This window comes from Onychostruthus taczanowskii, unplaced genomic scaffold (assembly GCF_017590055.1).
Source record: "Onychostruthus taczanowskii isolate IOZ18803 unplaced genomic scaffold, ASM1759005v1 scaffold4, whole genome shotgun sequence".
Lineage (NCBI taxonomy): Eukaryota > Metazoa > Chordata > Aves > Passeriformes > Passeridae > Onychostruthus > Onychostruthus taczanowskii.
The window spans coordinates 24,344,282-24,363,084 of record NW_024501459.1 but is presented as its reverse complement, the minus strand read 5'-3'; the positions used below and the strand labels follow the sequence as shown (position 1 = coordinate 24,363,084).

The following is an 18,803-nucleotide window of genomic DNA, read 5'->3' as shown; positions in this document are numbered from 1 at the left end:
GTTCTTTAGACCAGAAATATGTCTATTCTTGGCCTTTCTCTTTACTGCCTGTCTCTGCTCAGAAGAGGGGCCAATTTTTTTTTTTTTGTTCCACTGAAATGGAAGATATTCTGTGGCATAAGTAGAGTCACATTTGCCTTAGAATCATGTGTCTATTGAGTGTTCTCATGCCATAAATAATTTGGTTTTGTGGTTCCCACCCACTATAATGTAAACGGTGGTTTCTTCCATTGCCATTTTTTTTCCCACAAGGGCTTTCTCAATGCTATTTTGATTTATTCTTGAAAATTTTCCCTTCTTAAGTGCCTTATGAACCCCCTTTTTTTTTTTTCCCCAGAGTGTACCAGCTGCATTTAATTTGTAATGTGCCAACTGTTTCTATATGCAAGTGTAAAAAACCTTTCTATTTGTTAAAATGAAACAAATGAGGAAAAATACAATGAAATTCTGGATCTTCCATCAACAAATTGTGGAAGTGAAATTTAAACATAAAATCTTGCTTGAATTTGCGGAAAATAATACTGGATTAACACGTTCAGTACAAGAATTATTGCATGCTATAAAAAGCAAGGACTCAAGAATGGTTCTTGAATGTGTCTGACTGTGTGAAAGATGAGGAATCACAATATGTCTGTCAACTTTTATTTGAAGGTTGTGCATATAGTAAAAAGAAAACTCCCAGTTTTACACTTATGTGAATTATCTTGTCATTGATATAAAAAGTAGACTTACTGGTGACTTGATAATTTACTAGCCCTGAGAAATAGGGGGACACATATTTTCATATTTCCTTAAAGTGATCAGACAGTATCAGACTCCCAAGGTAGCATGAGTGGTCAGCACTTAACAACATAGGGAAAATTTCACTCACCTAAAAGGAAGTACAAAGAAGCTGTCTCAGGCTTTCTTTTTAAAATAATGTTCTTGGACTCAAAAGTAAGCATTGAAATCCTCTACCCATTTGTCTTTCCATGCATGTAAGATAAAATAAACCTACATACATATGGCCAAACCCCACTTTTCTACTGTGACATTACTTGTCTTTAATTATTGAATACCTCAACAAATCTGTATATTTAATAAATCATATTTTTATAAAGATTATTTTAATGCAAAAGATGTCCATCTCCAATGTCTGGTCTATATCCTGTTCTCACAAGTCTAAACTGAGGATTCTGAAAACAAATGTTTAAAAAAATCTCTTAAACTTCTGTGGTCTGGAATGGATTAGTGATTAAACTACCTTATAAGGCAGATTGTCTAAACCATACTTTCCTTCTCCCTTGAACAGCTACCAGAGTGTTTCCTACATGTTCTACTTCATCACCTTTCAAAATGACAACAGCCTTCACTAGAAGTCATTCTTTGCCTTCTGTATGGGTATTCTACCCTCTCCAGCACTGGTAGAGGTTTTTTTCTGAATCAGCTGGACACAGCACTGTTGCACTGAGGCATTGCACCGAGTCATTCCACAGGCTGACAAAGTCAAGATATCATTTATGCCATTGAAAATAGATTCCTAGCCCCACCAAAACCACTACATTAGACACTGAGACATAGCTAACCCTTAGAAATATTAAATTTGTCTGGGTTTGGGATCTGCGTGTGTCTTTGTCTGTGTGTAAATAATACTCCAAAGTGTCATTATCCAGTGGGTAATATTGGTATTTGTTCGTGGTAACAACACTTGTTTATTCACAACTTTATTCTGTTCCCCAAATGCCTGATTTATTTCCCCAAATTGAAGGCTCCAATTATAAAAACATATCTTTGTGTTTGTGTGTGCATCTTCAGAAGTAAATGTGTGTATATTTGTATGATGCTTCTGGTGAATGGTGATTTATTTTTTTTGTGTTGTTGTTCCCATTAATGTTTCATGTGCCTAGATTAGTAGTATTTTCAAAAATTTAGAAATTCCAAACATATAAGAATTGTATAGGAATTTGAAATGTAAAGGAAATTAATAGAGGAAACTTACTGCAAAAAAGAGCCATAACATGTAGCTGAAAAGTGTTATAAAAGAATATTTCAGTCAGCCTTTTGAGGATATTGGACTGATTCATATAGAGACAGCCTTCTTTCCATTTTCGTTATTTTGTGTTGGCAATGGCTGTTAATGAAAATTATTAAAAATATTTTAATTTTAACTCTGTGTTAAATTTTTAAGGAATGCTCCCTTAAAAATTTGAGAAAATATCTTTACCAAGTGCTCAGCAAAGTTATTTCTTAATGGTATTTGTCTGTTAGAGTTTGTCTGGTGTTACAAAAAAGAGACAACAGAGTCTTCTTGCCACAGTTAAAATAACCCTAAATACCTTTTAAATTGCTTTCAATCAGTTTCAAGATTTTTTTGAATTTCCTAGCATTTTTTTAAATTTAAATTGTCTATAAAAATATTAATATAACAATACAAATTAATAATTCTGCCCATATTGCTGTCAAAAGCCATAAGAGCAGATTTTCTCACGCTATTGAAGGATTTCTTCCTTTTGGAACAGTCCAATTCAGAAATCCCCAATCTGTGTGAAGACTTTTCTTTTGCTCATTTGGAGATTTGACCAAAGTTTTCTCATTGTTTCATAGTAAAACAAAAATGAATATTTTGGACTTCTCCCAGAAATACAGGGACTTGTCCTATCCTCAGGACTTACTTTTATCTGGTATAGATTTATGGATGTAGAAAGCCAATCACATAAATATATCTGCATTCCTGAAAATAGCATAGTTTTGCAATTTATAATTACAGGACTTTTAATCTACATAGAAAACTAAAGGAAGCAAGTGCTATGACACTTCCATCTTTCCACCACATGTTGACACACCACTCAGAAATATTAGTATGTATTATTATTAAAGCCATGAAACATCTGCTTCCTATTTGGCTCTGTAGATTCCAAACTGTGGAGCTCTAAACATTGTCAGCTTCTCTTTTCTTGCTTGAGGTGGCCAGTCCTGCCACAAATAAGATTGTCATCCCCCTGGATTCATTTACCATGGTTTTAGAAAGGCCACAGTGGGAAACAAATAATGCAATGCATAAACTGTGGCTGTCAAAGGCTCTTTCTTTGACATGAAATGATTCAGATATGGAAATTATTTAGTTGTGGACATGCAGATAGGATACGGTGGAATTAAGGAAATACATTGTAGTGTATGTACTACATGGATAAGGATAAAGGGAACTTTTTTGTCTTTTCTTACTATATAACCATAAAGCTGTATTCTGTCTTCCTTAGTGACGTCTTGCATTGAAAATACACAACATTTTGGGGGACTGTAAGATGTCAGACTGGGACGTGGCCCCACCTAGCACCTTTCTATTACAGACTGTGACCAGGCCACCTTTCTCCTAGCCCAAGTGCATTGGTGTAATTAGTCTATCAAAAAAAGTTAAAATCTAGAGTCACAACCAGAACTTCAATAATTTCTGTGAAAAATTATCAGCAAATAAAATTATTCCGTGGATAGAACTGATAAATTTCAAAAGGAGATTGGTTTTTTTTACAATATTTTATGACTAGAACCAAATCTGTCTGAAGATTTTCAAGTGCTTCTGCCAAACTAAATTACATTTGACCTTCTGCATAAGAAAGTTCAAAGACTACCACATACACATTCTCAAAAAAATCCATGTGAATCGAGACCATGGTGTGAATCTAAACATGATGTTTAATGTTAGTGTTCAAGCGATGAAAAATCAGCCACAGCTCTGATAAGGTGCTAAAATAATTTATAGTCTTTGGCTTCAAAATCCATAATTTTTTCAGGGTGTAACCTTCTACCATCTTATTTCAGTCCACTAAATCTTATTTAGTTTCTAATTAATGAGTCTTTTAAAATGAAATGAATTCTCCTTTGTGTTTGGGACCCGACAAAAATATATTTTCCCTCACATCTTTACTTTTTTGCTCCCTTTACTCAGATGCTTGTGATTTTCACAGAATTAGACATGTTGATATTAAAAAGTATGTTTTCTTCAGGATCTTTGTAAATTCCAAATTTATAATATTTCAGAAAAAAAATTGCTGCTTTGAAAAAATTATCTCATTCTAGCTTGCACAGCAAATTTTGGTACCTGAATTTAATCTTTGCATTGTTATCATCTTTAACAGCTCATATTAAGGCTCCATGATATAGAGTAGAAGCAACTCCATATGGATTTTATTACATTCCTCTGTTAGGTTAAATGACCTAAAATTATGCAGGCATTTTGCCACTGATCTATTATCCAGAAGTAAAAACAAAGGTAAAGGGAGAGTGCAAATAAATAAAACCTAAGGCTGAGTTGAGCAGGAAGCAGTTTGTTGGCAAGTTTTTAACCACCATTTGGTTTTTGGGCATGAGAAACAAAACCTGTGGTGCATACAACAGAAACCCCAAAGAGAAAGTAGCAGTGAGATTAAATTAATTTCTTTATCTAATACTAATGCATTCTTTCTGTTAAATTCCCACCACAGCATCAAAGCACTGTCCTAGAAATGCTTCTTGTTCATGGCTGACAGATATTAGCTGTCCTTTAAGTCTACCACACCACTATTTTTCTAGATGTAATCTGACACGCCTTTGATCTTGGTAAATTGAACACTTCCAGCACAGCACAGAAAGGGTACTAGAAAAAGAATATTAATCCAGAGAAAGTGTTTCTATACATGTGCAAAATTCTTTATAAAAATTGGTGTAAGCAGATAGCATGATGCCCCACAATTTTCTGCCTGAGGGCCTTTTGTGGAACAACCAAACATGGCTGGGAAGTGTTAGTGGGATAGGTATGTGGACTCAAGGAAAAAGGGAATCCTACATTAAAATGCAAGTTGCTGATTTACCTTTTGGGAAAACAGTACTATTCTTAATGTGAAAGCAGGTACTGCTTATCTGGTGGGAAATTCTTATGCCAGCTTCACAGACCACATCAAAAAGTACATTTATTGTAAGTTCCACACACCTTGATGGTCCTCCATAACTTATGATGCTTATTTTCCTCTCAGTGACAAGACACTTCACAAATTCTTCTTCAGTTGGCCCTGATTTTTGTCTCATCATGTTGATCTATTCGTGTTACCAACCATGTCCTCTTCAACTCCCTGCTCTTCTCTCTCCTCTGCCTACCTCAGGCTCTTCTGCCTCAGCTTTTACATTCAAATGTTTTACTGGTCCTATGCTTGTGCATATTTGTAAATCAGAATAGTACCTACATATGCAGTTCCATGCCCTTTAAGCACCACAACATGCAAACATCACAAAATGAAGCCTTAGAGATCAGTTATGGTTGACTCAGTGGGCTGAATTACTTACATGTGACATATTTTAGAATTATTGATTTAGGTAGTAAATTATACACTGAAAGAAATGTCCTTATTTCTGTGTTATTAACTGTGATGGCATGAAATAATATTTACTAATTGTTTTATTTCATTTTAGTTTACTTGAACACAGAATTCTAGAGATGGAAGAAAGGCACAAAGAGGAGTTGGCCACTTTGAAGGAGGAAAAGGAGAACCTACAAAGCTTAGTCACACGACAAAGCTACATAATCCAGGAACTAGAGAAGCAGTTAAACAAGGCAACAAGCAATAACAGTGTCCTGCAGAAACAGCAGCTGGAATTGATGGATACAGTTCACACCCTGATCACCCTCTGCTCCAAGGAAGGAGGTAAGAAAGTGGCATTATAAAGTACATTATAAAGTACATTAGAACTACTAGGAAATATCTTGTGAATTAAGACCTAAATTTTTTGAAAAAGTAAAACTTAATGGTCTTATTCCAAGAAAGAAAAAGACATTATAATTGAGGAGAAAAGAGCTGAAGAGAACCCACAAATCAGATAAAGTTCAGACAATGCTGAGGCTGATCCTTGTACCAACAGCCATATTTGATTCTTTGAATTTAATGTCATTGAGTTTTTATATCTTGACCATAGCAGATATAGGCCAAAATTACGTTGCCTTTGTACTAACAATACTGATTTTTTTTCTCTGAGTATCTGTCTCCTTCTGCTGGAAGTAAGCCAACCAACCATGGGTCTTAACTTTACAGTACCTCATCTACTCTTGACTTCCTTTTCAGTCAATGGAGAGAACAGGCTACTAACCAAAGGAAAGTAATTCAGAGGTTGTTACACAGATATGCACATAGTCTGGTTACAGGCTCTTATGATGCTATAGGTAGATATCAAAAAGATTAATTTCTTCTGTTGAATTAGATCTTATTTATAATAAGGGATCATTTTGCTTTCTTCTGTCTTGCTGTGTTTTGTTTGTTTCTGGGTGCTCCAAACAAAAAAGGTAGAAATAACATTGAACGAAGAGCTCTGCAAAGACTCTGTAGGACAATTTTCCTCAAGTATGTCTTTCTTAGTAAACAGTTTTCTTACAGAGACAGAGACAGAAATTCAGATAGAATTTCAATTTTCAAATGCCAAGGACACTGCAGAATGTATTAAGAAAGAAATCCTTTTCACCCAAACTGGTCCAGGAAGGGGTGGAAACCACTGTACAAAATGGAAGTGGTACACTTGGAAGAATATATTATTATCTATGAAAAATAAGGCAAAGTCATACAGAAATGGCAACATAAAAATCCTTCTGAGAAAGGCACAGGATAAACACAGAGAGAAACTGTAGACATGTGAGTGTGATAGTCTTTTAGCAATTGTGGAAGCATGGATCAAGGAGTTCTCTGAGAGGTATCAGAAGTCTGAAGAGCCCAGCATAATAGATCTTTGTCATTCTAGAGCTCTAAGTGCCATCGACTTAAAAAAAAAAAAAAACAAAAAAAACCAAAAAAAAACCCAAAAGAAAACTAAAATGCAAACAACTACCCCATCACCCCAACTGAAAACTTGTCACCTGTATCATTACTATCATTACTTGCCACCTGTATCATAATTCAGTGCTTTCTCCAAGAGGCAGAAGACATACTAGATCAATCAAGCTATCCAGCTCAAGGCAATGTGGGTTTTCTCTCTGCTATATATTCCCATGCAACTTGTGTGGCTTAAATATAAACTGCTCCAGTCATGAGGATTAAATCTCTTACTTTGGAAGTGTTGCATGCTTGGGCCAGTGTTGATAGACTACATTTCTGTTTTGAAAAAATGTTTTCTTCCTCTCATGTTCATTCTAAATGTTCCCTTCTGCTCATTCTGTTGTATAGTTCCCTAGCATTTGGAATTAAATAACATGTTTCATAGAAGGCTGTTCTCATATCAGTAGAGAAATATTGTGATGCAATGCAAATCCTTTATTATGTTTTATGGCCTTTTGGCAAAGAAACCTGGCAAGGCTGTGTCCAGTGTGTTCTAATAAAGCTCAGGAGTATTTTAAAATCAATAACAAAATGAAAGATATATTATTCTCATACAGAGATATATAGCAAGTTCTTTAAAGCTTAAAAAGATTTTCTAACAGTCTTGAATATGATTCAAAAAAACCAACAAACAAACCAACATTTTTCCTAAACTTAGTTTCCTCAGCTGCTTCTTATAAAAACTTTGAATGAGGAATACAGAAGTGGATGTTTCAAATTGGGCTCCTGGGTACAAATTCAGGTGCCTGAAAACCTGAGTTTTCAATGGTCTTTTTAACTTCTGAGGAACTATGGAAGTAAACGATGCTTAGCACAGTTAAGTACCTAAATATAACTTTAATAGCCTAACTAAGCCCTTGATTTTGAACATTACAAAAGGTAATATATATTATCAGGTTCAGAATTTTCCTTGGATACCTTTGTTCTTTGAGGAGAATAACTTAAAAAGAAATGTTCAAGTGAAGAAATGTTTCTTTCCTATTGTTTGATTAAGTCTAACTGACCAATGGTTTTGGTAGGTATATTCACAGCTGAAGAAGTAGCCAGATAGCTGAAGTTAAAATAATATTTTCCTGGAGCACAAGACCACTCTAATGAAGACTATGTACTGAAGGTTGTGCCAAAAATTAATGCCAACTTCAGACTGTGAAAATATGTGTTGAAGGTGAAAATATATGCATATTGGGAAGTACCACTGCATCTACTCTAAATTTACACCAAAATAAGATACAACAAGTCTTGATATGTGTACTAATGATCAAAACAAAAAATTCTCTGTGAGAACTGGTGTTTCTTGGGAAATGGAGAATAAAAAAAGTGATACATAAATCAGTGACACCTCTTCTGTCTTATACTTTGGTAAATCTCAGTAATCTAATTTCATGAGGGATATAGCAGAAATGGAAACGGTCCAGAAAAGAATAGGACAATGGAAAAATTAGAGTCCTGGAACAATGTTCATATGAGAAGACAGAGCTGTAACATACAGATCTATTAGGTGGGAAAGAAAATATGTGGAATGCTGTTTTGTAAATGCCCAAAATAATTAATCATAGGGAGAAAAGGAACAGCCAGTAACACTGGGAAGTATTTTCCATTGATAAAAAGAGGACTTAAGTAATTCAGGTAAAGATTACTACATATCATAGAGATGGATAAATATTTTTTTATTATTAAAAAGCTGTAGAGATAGAAAAAGATGGGTCCTATTAAGAACTATGGGTCTTTAATAGGGACACTCATCTTTGACAGAAAGCACAACCTAAGTGAGGCATCAAGTCTGGAAAGCCAGACTGTCAAAGATGAGGAACTTTATAAGTATGAACAACAGAGTTGAGAGGAATTGCAAAGTGTGTCTAAATCCTGTGGTATTTTGAGAATGGATTTATGTATCTCTGTCAGATTTTCCTAAATTAAAAATTTAGGAAATTAAGTTACTATATTTTATCTTACATTTATGCCATAATATTTTAAAAATTGTCTATCTATCTATCTATCTGTCTATCTATCCATCCATCTATCCATCCATCCATCCATCCATTTGTAAATTCTCTCCCAGGATAAGCCATAGAGAGGAAAATTATTTTCTTTTTCTTGTAAGTCATAGTATTGAGGATTTTCCCATTTGTGAAAGTAAAAAATAGAATATAGATAAACCAATAAATTTGAAACAAATCTGGTGATAATCACTGTTTTTTGATTACAGAACATGATATACATTTACTCCAGTAAATGACATAATCATATCAGAAGACTTATTTTTAGACTAATTTAAATAAATTGGGACACTGTCTGAAATTTTCCGGCTTGGAGCCTATGAATAATATAGCTGGGTAGTATAGAGATACAGGGCTGAACAGAAACTGTTTCTGTTCAGTAAAACAGTCTAAGGAGCTAACAAAGTCCCTAGAACTGGATGAAAACCCTAAGAAATCTGCTTTAGTGCTTCCACTGTGCCTAGGCATATATTAGGAGAATTTCTGATGAATATAAAGGCAAATGAGAAAGATTTAAAAAAAAAAAAAAAACAAAACCAACCAGATCAAATCAACCAACCAAAAAAACCAAGTGAAAAGGTAAAAGAACACAAATGAAAAAAAATTTAAATATAGGTGGACCTAAATAGAAAATCCAGATCCCATTTTCAGTGTCAGTTTTGGTACAGACCAGTTTTGGGATGAGGGCCACCTGTAAAACTTGGAAATGTTGTGCATTCGGTTTCCAAAATACCACCCACCTCTTTCCCAGTGTGAGTGATTCTAGAGTTTCAGTTGCATGTAATCCTTCAAACAGACACTCTAACAGGTCACAAAGCCTACAGAGAGTCAAATAAATGCAGTCTACCATGGGGACTCACATGTCTCTATTTTGGCCTGTGTCTGTGGCTAAACAAACTTGTCACATTTTCTGTGTATATTGGTATATTTTAGGTAAGGGAAAAACCTTGGCAACATCTGCCAGTAAATTTCTACGGAAGAATTTCTAAAATAGCAGCACCCATTTTTAAGTGCACTAACCTTAAAAGTAAATGGTTGTTCATTATGGTGAATATTAAAATAACTATTTAAAGATTAATTAATCTCAAAATTAAAATGTAGATAAATGCATGAAACTTTTAATTTCTCCAACAAAAGATGAGGAAATAAAATAGAAGTGAAGGCCTGATTAAGCACAGAGATATTGTATGATTATATCCAAGACTATAAGTGCTGCACCTTTAGCAAATAACAAGATCAAATTATAGGTGGATAGAAATCAAATTATTCTTAGAAAAGGTCATAGACAGTTTTGTGTTTATTGCTTTTTTTAAAGTGGTCTTTTCTCGTGCTACTTAGAGTATTATTTTTCTAGAGTGTTATTTATAAAGTACATTGCTGTCACTGTCAAACACATCTGTACCACACTAAAGAGTACTGTGAAGTACTTTCTAAACTGCCACATTGTCGGGGTCCGCTGTTATGTGTCTCTGCCCCGACACAGGGAAAGGTGGTTCTGGGCGGCCGCGATTGCGAAGGATGAGTCTGGACTCTTAGATTTTCGGTCTTCAGTTCTGTTTATTATCTCTTATCTACAAAGTTTTTCTCTCTGCCCAGCCGAGGTCCGCTCAGCAGGACAGTCAAGTGCACTCTCCCCCGCCCACAGGGCGGCTGTGTCTTTTATAGTAAAAATTACGTGTGACATATTTACCTTTATTTCCCAGTACTATTCACCCTTATAGACAAGTGTGCCTTCACCATGAACCAATCCCCAAGTGCCAACATCACCACACAAAATGGAAGACATGAAGAAGAAAGAAGAACACAGGACCATGCCCTGAATCCTCCATCTTGCCTTCATGACCCCCCTGTACCTATTTTTCTAAAATTTATATTTCCTTCCATAAATGTACCATTCACACCCAAGAAGCTCTCATTTCCTCCTTCACAGGTTCTTCTCCTTTTGATGGATCGAAATCCAACCACCAAACCCTTTTGGCAGCATTCCAGGGTTTCCGAGCCTCCCCGGGGCTCCCCTGGTGTCTCTGCATGTCCACAGTGATGTGCTGAGATCCCACACCACATGAGAAAAATTATTTATGGAGAGGATATGTAGTGCTAAAGTAGACAGTCACATGAATATCAGTCAAAAAACTCCTCCATCCCAAAACAAGGCATATACTACAAACTATGTTAAGCAATAGCTACTACAAAGATGTGTATGAAAGTTCAAACCAATTACTTTAGAAAATATATTGGTCCACTGGGTAATTATGATTCAAGCCAATGTCACAAAAGGTGCCTGATCAAAAATACATTGTCTTTTATTCAGTATAAGAAAACGCATTGAATTTCTATTGTCTTAAAAATAATTTGCATAAATTGTGGCGACTGCCTAGGCAGTCCTACCCACAAGATGTAAATGTAAAATTCAGTGGGAAAGCATATTGAACCATAAATTTATTTTTGTTGTCCTATTAGTTTTTTCTTTGGCTGTTTTCCAGACTGCATAATAATATACCTTGTTACAATGTTTGGCCTAAACTTACTTACCTCAGAAAACTAATGGAACAAAGGAGAAAGTTTTGTTATGAATGTCTGGTTCTGTGACCTCTTAATAAAAGAGAAATGAAGAATTATGTTCCTCTTGAATGCTGACAAGATGCTAACCTTAATTCTCAAAATCATACATGTATATGCTAAGAATTTACCAAAATCATATATGTATATGCTAAGAATTTACCTATTGACTTCATAAAGTAAACAACATGGTTAGTGGGTCTAGCATTTCAGGCAAGGTGAAAGTCTCCTAGTATATGGATAGGAAAAGTAAATAGGTCCAAAAGTTCATTTGAATGGAATTCATGCTTTTTAAAGGCATAGCAATTAATTTATTTTAAATAAAATTAAAAAGTAATTTATCTATTCCACTTCTTAGTCCAAAGTTGATGTGATGTAAAAATTTATTCTGAAGTCAAAAGAGACAGAATAGACTGAGGACTTCAAAGAAATGACCTGAAGGTTACAGGCTCAGGGGAAACTCCATTTACAGAAGCAGAATTGCCTCAGAAGTGATGCTGGCCTTCTTCATTAGACAAACTTCAAAGACACCTTTTATAATACAGGCTAGTATTAAAAAAAAAAAAAACAAAACAAAACAAACAACCTCCCAAAATTAAAAAAAAAAAACAAACCTAAATAAACAAAACCCAAAAAATCAACCAAAACCACAAAAAGCCAAAACCAAACCAAACCAAAAATCCTGGTGGGAACACAGGACAGACAAAGAGAACTGTATCTTTAAATATTACTATTTTGACAGTGTTTGATAAGAAATATTTTCTATATTATGTTGATTCAGCCATAAATTGGAATACAATAATGAAAATATTAAATCCACTAGATTTTAGCAGTGTAGAAGAAGGTTTTGTGATACAGGTCTTGATAATTTTACTTCTGCTCCTGGAAAGAATAATATTGGTAGTCATCTGAGACATGTTTTGAGGTGACATTTTGTTTTTTTCTGTACCATTTCTCTATAAATATTTCATTCCTTAAGCCCATGCCTCCTCTTTGTACCTCATCCTTGACATTATTAAGATTTTTTCCAATGTGATGAGACATAACTGGTGAGGCAGAAACTTAGAGTGTGTCACATCAATCACTTCATTATTTTTCTTTCAAAACATAGAAGAACCTTTTGCTCCAGGTGCACAGAAGATTCTGATCAGCTTTGGCTGAAAGCTGTAGACTTGAGGTGGATCAGGATTGTGCTTGAAACATCATTTAAGAAATTAATTCATGCATGAAGTGACAGATTTTTTTTTTATACCAGAAACTGAATTTTAGTAATCAATGTGTTCTAATATACTGTGGTGTAAGAGCAAAGCATGATGCTTTCAATATACTAATTAATTTTAAAAATGTATTTTTGTTAAGAATTAATTAAAAACCTCAGAATTTTACAAGTTAGAATGCCCACACCAAAACTTTAAACAAAATGCAGTTTAATGCACTGAAATCATCTGGTGTTCCACACTTTTTAACTTCCCCAAAGATGTCAAAGCAGATAACTTTAGCTATGGTTCAAGATTATGGAAAAAATCAATTTTCTCAGTTTCTCTCTACTTCCTCAATCTTTAGAGATTTTATGAGCATGAGGTTTTCATTTTTACAAAGATATTCTAAAGCATAACAAAAATACTTTTCGTTTAAAAAGAGATCAGAAGATCACTATCAGAAAACGTTTGCTGGCATTTCACAAAGCTCACTATTACAAAGATACATTCCAATACGTGATCTGCTCTTATTTATATTTTGAAAGCTGGAGAAAAACTGAATCTTTCTTTTGCACTCAGTGTCAGGGAAGAGGGGTCCCCTTACTGTGGCTGGATCCTATTGAGCAAATGAACTGGAGAGTGCTGCAGGGCTGCAGGCAGAGGCTCTCTGACTTTGTGCTGTCATGGAGATGTTCAGTTGAATCCACGCATCAGCAACAGCATTTGTTTTCTTTTTTTTCTGTTCAGGGGCTATACAATTCCAGCTTTTGCCGAAGACTCTCTTTGTTGATATGCAATTCTCAGACATGTTCAGAAAGTTCTATTGGAGTTTTTTGGGGTCATTCTTATCTGACTCACCTAACATTTTCAGAGTTTGGGTCTGGAATTCTTTTAGATCAATGAAGTCACTTCTGTCCAAGTGGGTTTTATCATGATGAGGTGACTTACAACTACAAATGCCCTTTTGCTCCATATTATCGGTTACAATGTAGTAGTAATGTTAGGGTTGATATTTAGTGTTGATGTTAGTGTTGTTTATTTAGTTATATGATCACTAGCTGTGTTGTTTTTTTCTAAAACTCAAAAAAATCAATTCCAAATCGTCATGTTTTAAAAATAAAAATATTTTCGTACCATGCTTAGGCAAAAATACCTTAATTTCAAAGTTCTCCTTTATAACAAAGTGCAACAAATATTAGGTTGTAGCAACTTAGGCTGTAATTTAATAGAGGCTCAGTTCTGAAATAAGTAAATGAATGTACAGCATTTGAAATTTATGTCAGTGGAAAAATATTTAAATTCTTCAAAACAGAACTGTGAATTTCAGTATTTTATTCCTATCAAACTTCTGATGATCACAGCAGGAGATCAATATTTATTTGTACTGAAAACTTTAAACTGGAAGTGTATATAAATTCTGGATTGTTGATATTAAAATCAATTACCCACCCTCATTCCTACAGTATAGGTCAGTGCCAAATCCCTCTTCACTCAGTTTTGTGAACTGGTGTTATTCACTCACACCAAAGATATTACAGAGAATATCAGAATATATAAACCAACTAACAGCAATGTCAGTGTCACCCAAAAGGCTTGTTAGTAAAAAATTTCTTTGTATGCATACCATTGCTCAGATGGAAACATCAAATGCACATTAGGGTGTCTGAGCAGAAAAAATATAAATCAATTAAAGAAATATGGACACTAGAATTATTAAACAATGCCAGCAACTTAATCTCCTTGTACAGTTAGTGAAAGGATTCTTTAGTTCTCCTCTCAGTGAATAGCTAGTTACTCACAAAATTGCTGTCTCAAGCAGAAACTCTTACGGAACTATATTGCAGCTGGATAATTAAGTGTCTTTATCTCTCTGTAAATGGGCCATAAGGCATTCTATTGCAGCTCACTAATGAGGACCATTTTATGGTATTCTTAAGTGATTTCTTTCAAATGCACAGTGATTTGAAGTATTATTGTTCTTGCCAGTCACTAAGGCTGGATTTATTGGGAAACAAACTTGATAACTGTAGATAATTTATTAGGTATTAAATAATTATGCCCTGGAGAGGGTGAAAGCTTCTACGTTGATGTCGTTTTCCAAGACCAAGTTAATTCCTGCAGCCCAACAGGAGGGAAATTCTGCTTTAAATGATTTATTTAATAAGCAGTTGGATAGCTTGAGTGCTCTCGCTATGCAATTGTTTGTCTTTCTTACTGCAGACTCTTAGAGGCTGTGTGGGAGGGCAAAGTAATGTTCTATTAGCTGCTAAAACATTTCTATAAATGTTAACCTGAGACATCTAATTGACTACACCTTTTCTCTTTCCTCCCCATGTTAAAAGTATTGATCTCAAATTCTTCTATGTAATGAACCTTAGTGCTCCTTACAAATCTGGTACTGGACCAATGCCTAGGCTGTTAGAATCATTGTAGCCCTGCTAATTGCATTTCAGCATGGCCTGGTAGTTGCTCTGGTTTGTACTTAAGCGAGGTTCACACACCTCTTTGGGCCTCCCACATGCAGTGACGACGATGCATGTGGCCATTAAGGTTTAGAGTTTGAGAGCAAAGGGACTATTTTTGCTTTTGTCATTTTTCCTTGGAAACAAAATCCTTCCACTTCTCCATCAAGTCCAGTGACTGTAGGGTCACAGGGTGAATCAAGATCATTGAGCTGCTACAGCAGAATAAACAACTAACATAACCAACAAAGAAACAAAACAACAAAACAACCAAGCAACCAAACACAATCCCTAACCTCGCCTCCCCCTTTTGCTTTTTCTGAAAAACATGTTCTGCAAGATTCTCATTAGCTGATTCGTTCTCTGGCTATGGAACCAGTCCACAGCCAGCAGATACAGCCAGACCAGCACTGCTCCTGTAAGTGACATTCTGTGATTGCACCACGTTTGGGGTTAGGACTAAGTTTTCTCTTAGACATCCAAAATGTGCACATGTATTATAGACACGCTTATACTGTCATAGAGTCTGAACATTTTAATGAAAGCCAGCATTTTCTATTGTCGTCATTCAGCAAATGAATGTGCCTAAGAAAGAAATTCTAGAGTTCTATTTTCTTTCACCTTCTAAAACACCCATATGAATTGAAGGTAAGGTCCCAGGAAGATCTTGAATGAAAGATGCAGGAGGTGTTACTCACCAGTTAATGGCCCATTAATTTAAAAAATGAAAATACTATTTTTTAAATTGTTACAAAGGAATAGACAGGAAATCAGGAAAAAAATGTATCACATAATCCATGGTGTGTTCAAATACTGCATAAAATATTGGAACCCACATTGCACACAAAAAAATCTACAGAGACAGACAACTGAGTATGTGAAATACCATTAACTAAACCTATGACAGATACTTCAGGTGGTGCAAGACACAGTAGAAAGAGATTGCTATAGAAATGGTAGGTGGCTTGTAGAGCATGGGTGCAGACTTACTGACACTTTCAGCTGAGAATGCAGTGTCACCACTTGGAACACTCTTGTTAAAAGCTAAAAAAGAGAAATTGTCCTTCCCATGGTATGTGTATGAAGTTCCTTGTGTTATAGGTAATAATCAATCAAGCCAAAATAATAATTAATAAAGACAAATTTTATTTTGGAACTGTGATACGGTCTCCGATAGCCACAATTTAAAGGGACAGCATCGAGCCCGGGTTCGGCGCTGGGTGAACGCTGGTCCTACCTATATCACATCGGATCCCCCTCTGTTCACGGAAGTTTGTGGGTCCTGGCAGCTTTTATACACTTTAACTAGCCCGAGGCAGAGTCTCTCTTGTTCTTTTCATGGTTCAACCCATTCATGTTGTCTTCTTTCTCTGCTTTGGGCTGGACAATGTAGTTCCCAGCAAACGATGAATGCTGATGTTGGATTACGGGAACCTGGAATTGGGATGAAAGTCCCTGATGGCTCTTGCTATCTTGATCTCCAGTAGTTGAGTATTCATCGCCCTGGCTGTTCTTGAGTAAGGACTCATCTCCTCCAGAGCCAGGCTCTTTCCATTGCAAATTAGGCTTCACCTCACTGCCATCTGTGGTTTCGCAATGGCATGAGGCAATCTCTCGGTATGAGGTAATCCCTCGGCTCCAGCATATGGATTTGTAACTTTTTTGGATATTTCTTACAAACATTATAACTTATATCATGTATATTTCTATCATATTTTACATAAGCACAAATTATCTAAATTACATATTACACTTGGTATGGGACGCTGAATGATGAAAATTAATGTGGCTTCAAAAAAGTTAACTGGAGAAATTAATGGAAGAGAACTCTTTGAAAACCTATTAAAGATGCAGGTATTTCATCTGGTGGAGGAAGAACCTATACTGTAATTCCTGGATATGCTTTCCTGTTCCTGTCCTGTTCCTGCTCTCCAGTTGTCTGCTTTGAACATCTGTTCGTATTGAAGACTCTTTTTTCACACCAGGTGTTAGCCAAGTTCTTGCAAAATCTTAGTGTCCTCCTGAGGAAAAAGGTCCTAAAGGAAATGAATATAAAAAGAAAATATGTAATTATGAGAGTATAAGAAGAAAAAAACTGAAGATGGTGGTTGAAAGTAGTGAGGAAGCCCCATGACTTCTAGGACGCTGATGCTGGAGATGGGACACTGGAGAGGCTGGAGCAGGAAAGTAACCTGGGATATTTAGTCCTTTAACTTCATTTGGGGGGCCTTAACGATACAGTTTTATACATTAGAATCTGCAAATTTATAATCTATAAACTTGATTATGGAGCAATAATTCCCAGATCTGAAATATTTTATTCCAATATGTCAAAATGAACTTTCCAAGTTGCCAAAGGCCTGGTCTTTTTGTCAGATTCACAGCAATGTCACAAAGGAATATTAGATTTAAAAGCATTTTGGTGAATGCATATTTTGTTGAAAGGAAAATGCCTGTCCAAACTCCAGTCCTAAACTTCCTTTCGCTTCCCTAGTAAATAAACATGAGTACACAAGCATGCACAATGACGTATCTGAGAAGACTGCTGGACTCCAAGACATACAGAAGCACCTTTCATACTAATATCCCTCCATTATTGTTTTGGTTTTTTTTTAAGATTTTCAGACTTTATGGAGATAAAGATAAAACATAGAATTAATAAAGTAGGAAAAAATGTTGACATTGGAGAAAGTTTTGCATCAGGTGGTAATAGTTTGTCTTTATAACAATCAGAATTTGTTAGTAACTACGTATAGATTCACATTTAAAACTTTTAGTTGACTTGCTAGATGCATAAAAAACTCCTAATATTTTATCAAGAATAAGTGACTGCAATATTTTTTTTTTATTACACACATCTCAATGGATTTTAATTTTCTAATTTTTTTTTGCATTGGGTATATTGAGTGACAGTGGTAGCTTTAACAATCCAGAAACATATTTTGTGGAAGAAAAACAGATAGTGTGTAATATGTACTTGAATGAAAATATGCTTTCAAGTCCATTTTAAGAGGGACCCAAGTGTGCTCTTGCACAACTATCATTTCAGGTTGTAGGCATCACTGTAGTTATCTGGAGAGCCTACCTGAACTTAAATCAGCCTTCAGGTTTGTGCTTTTTCTTCTGCTTTGTGTAACATTTGCAACACAATGGTGTTGGCACAGGATTGCCTTATTGCAGGCAACATTGGGTGTCACAGTCAGCTATTAGGTTGCAGTTTAATACTTGCTCTCAAGTGGAGGTTGGTATATGTGAGACAGGGACACTGAAACAGCACTGTCCTCTGCGTGTAAGTCAGCACTTAAGTCTTTGGATGTTTTTCCTCCCCAAAACAAAAAAAAATCTTCACCTTATTCTGTCAGATTTGTTTGTGGTTGCTGTTGCTGGGTCAGGGAACATATATCCATGTGTGGGCAGTGTTCCAGGCCCCCTCACTGGGTAACAGTTTGAGTAACATCCTTTGGATAACATTAACAAACTGTTCTGGATTTGATTCTTCACAAGCCAGGCATTATTTGCCATTGTAACTGGAATTTTGTTGGTCCACAGCAGCTGCACCCAAATGGCTGGGAAAGAGGTCAGAGACAGAGGGTCATTTACAGAAATGCAGGATTCCCCGCAATATGTCTGGAACAATGACAAGATCAAGGCAAAATTTATTTGCAGTCAGGATCTAGACAGAAACCATCATTTGGCAGTCCCTGTATGACCCTATCCTGGAATGTAGCAGCTTTAGGTAAAAACCACCAATTTACAACTTTCTCCTTTTTGATTTTTTTA

The 18,803-nt window shown here is 35.5% G+C and overlaps 1 protein-coding gene across 1 annotated transcript in view; it reads left to right on the top strand.

Annotated features, from left to right (window-relative positions):
- The window catches only part of ANGPT1 (angiopoietin 1), a 152,986-nt gene that overhangs the window by 74,740 nt on the left and 59,443 nt on the right, over window positions 1-18,803 (top strand). The window contains exon 4 of the mRNA XM_041412793.1: window positions 5,419-5,651. Within this exon, the coding sequence (XP_041268727.1) occupies window positions 5,419-5,651 (233 nt within the window). The remainder of the gene's footprint in view (window positions 1-5,418; window positions 5,652-18,803) is intronic.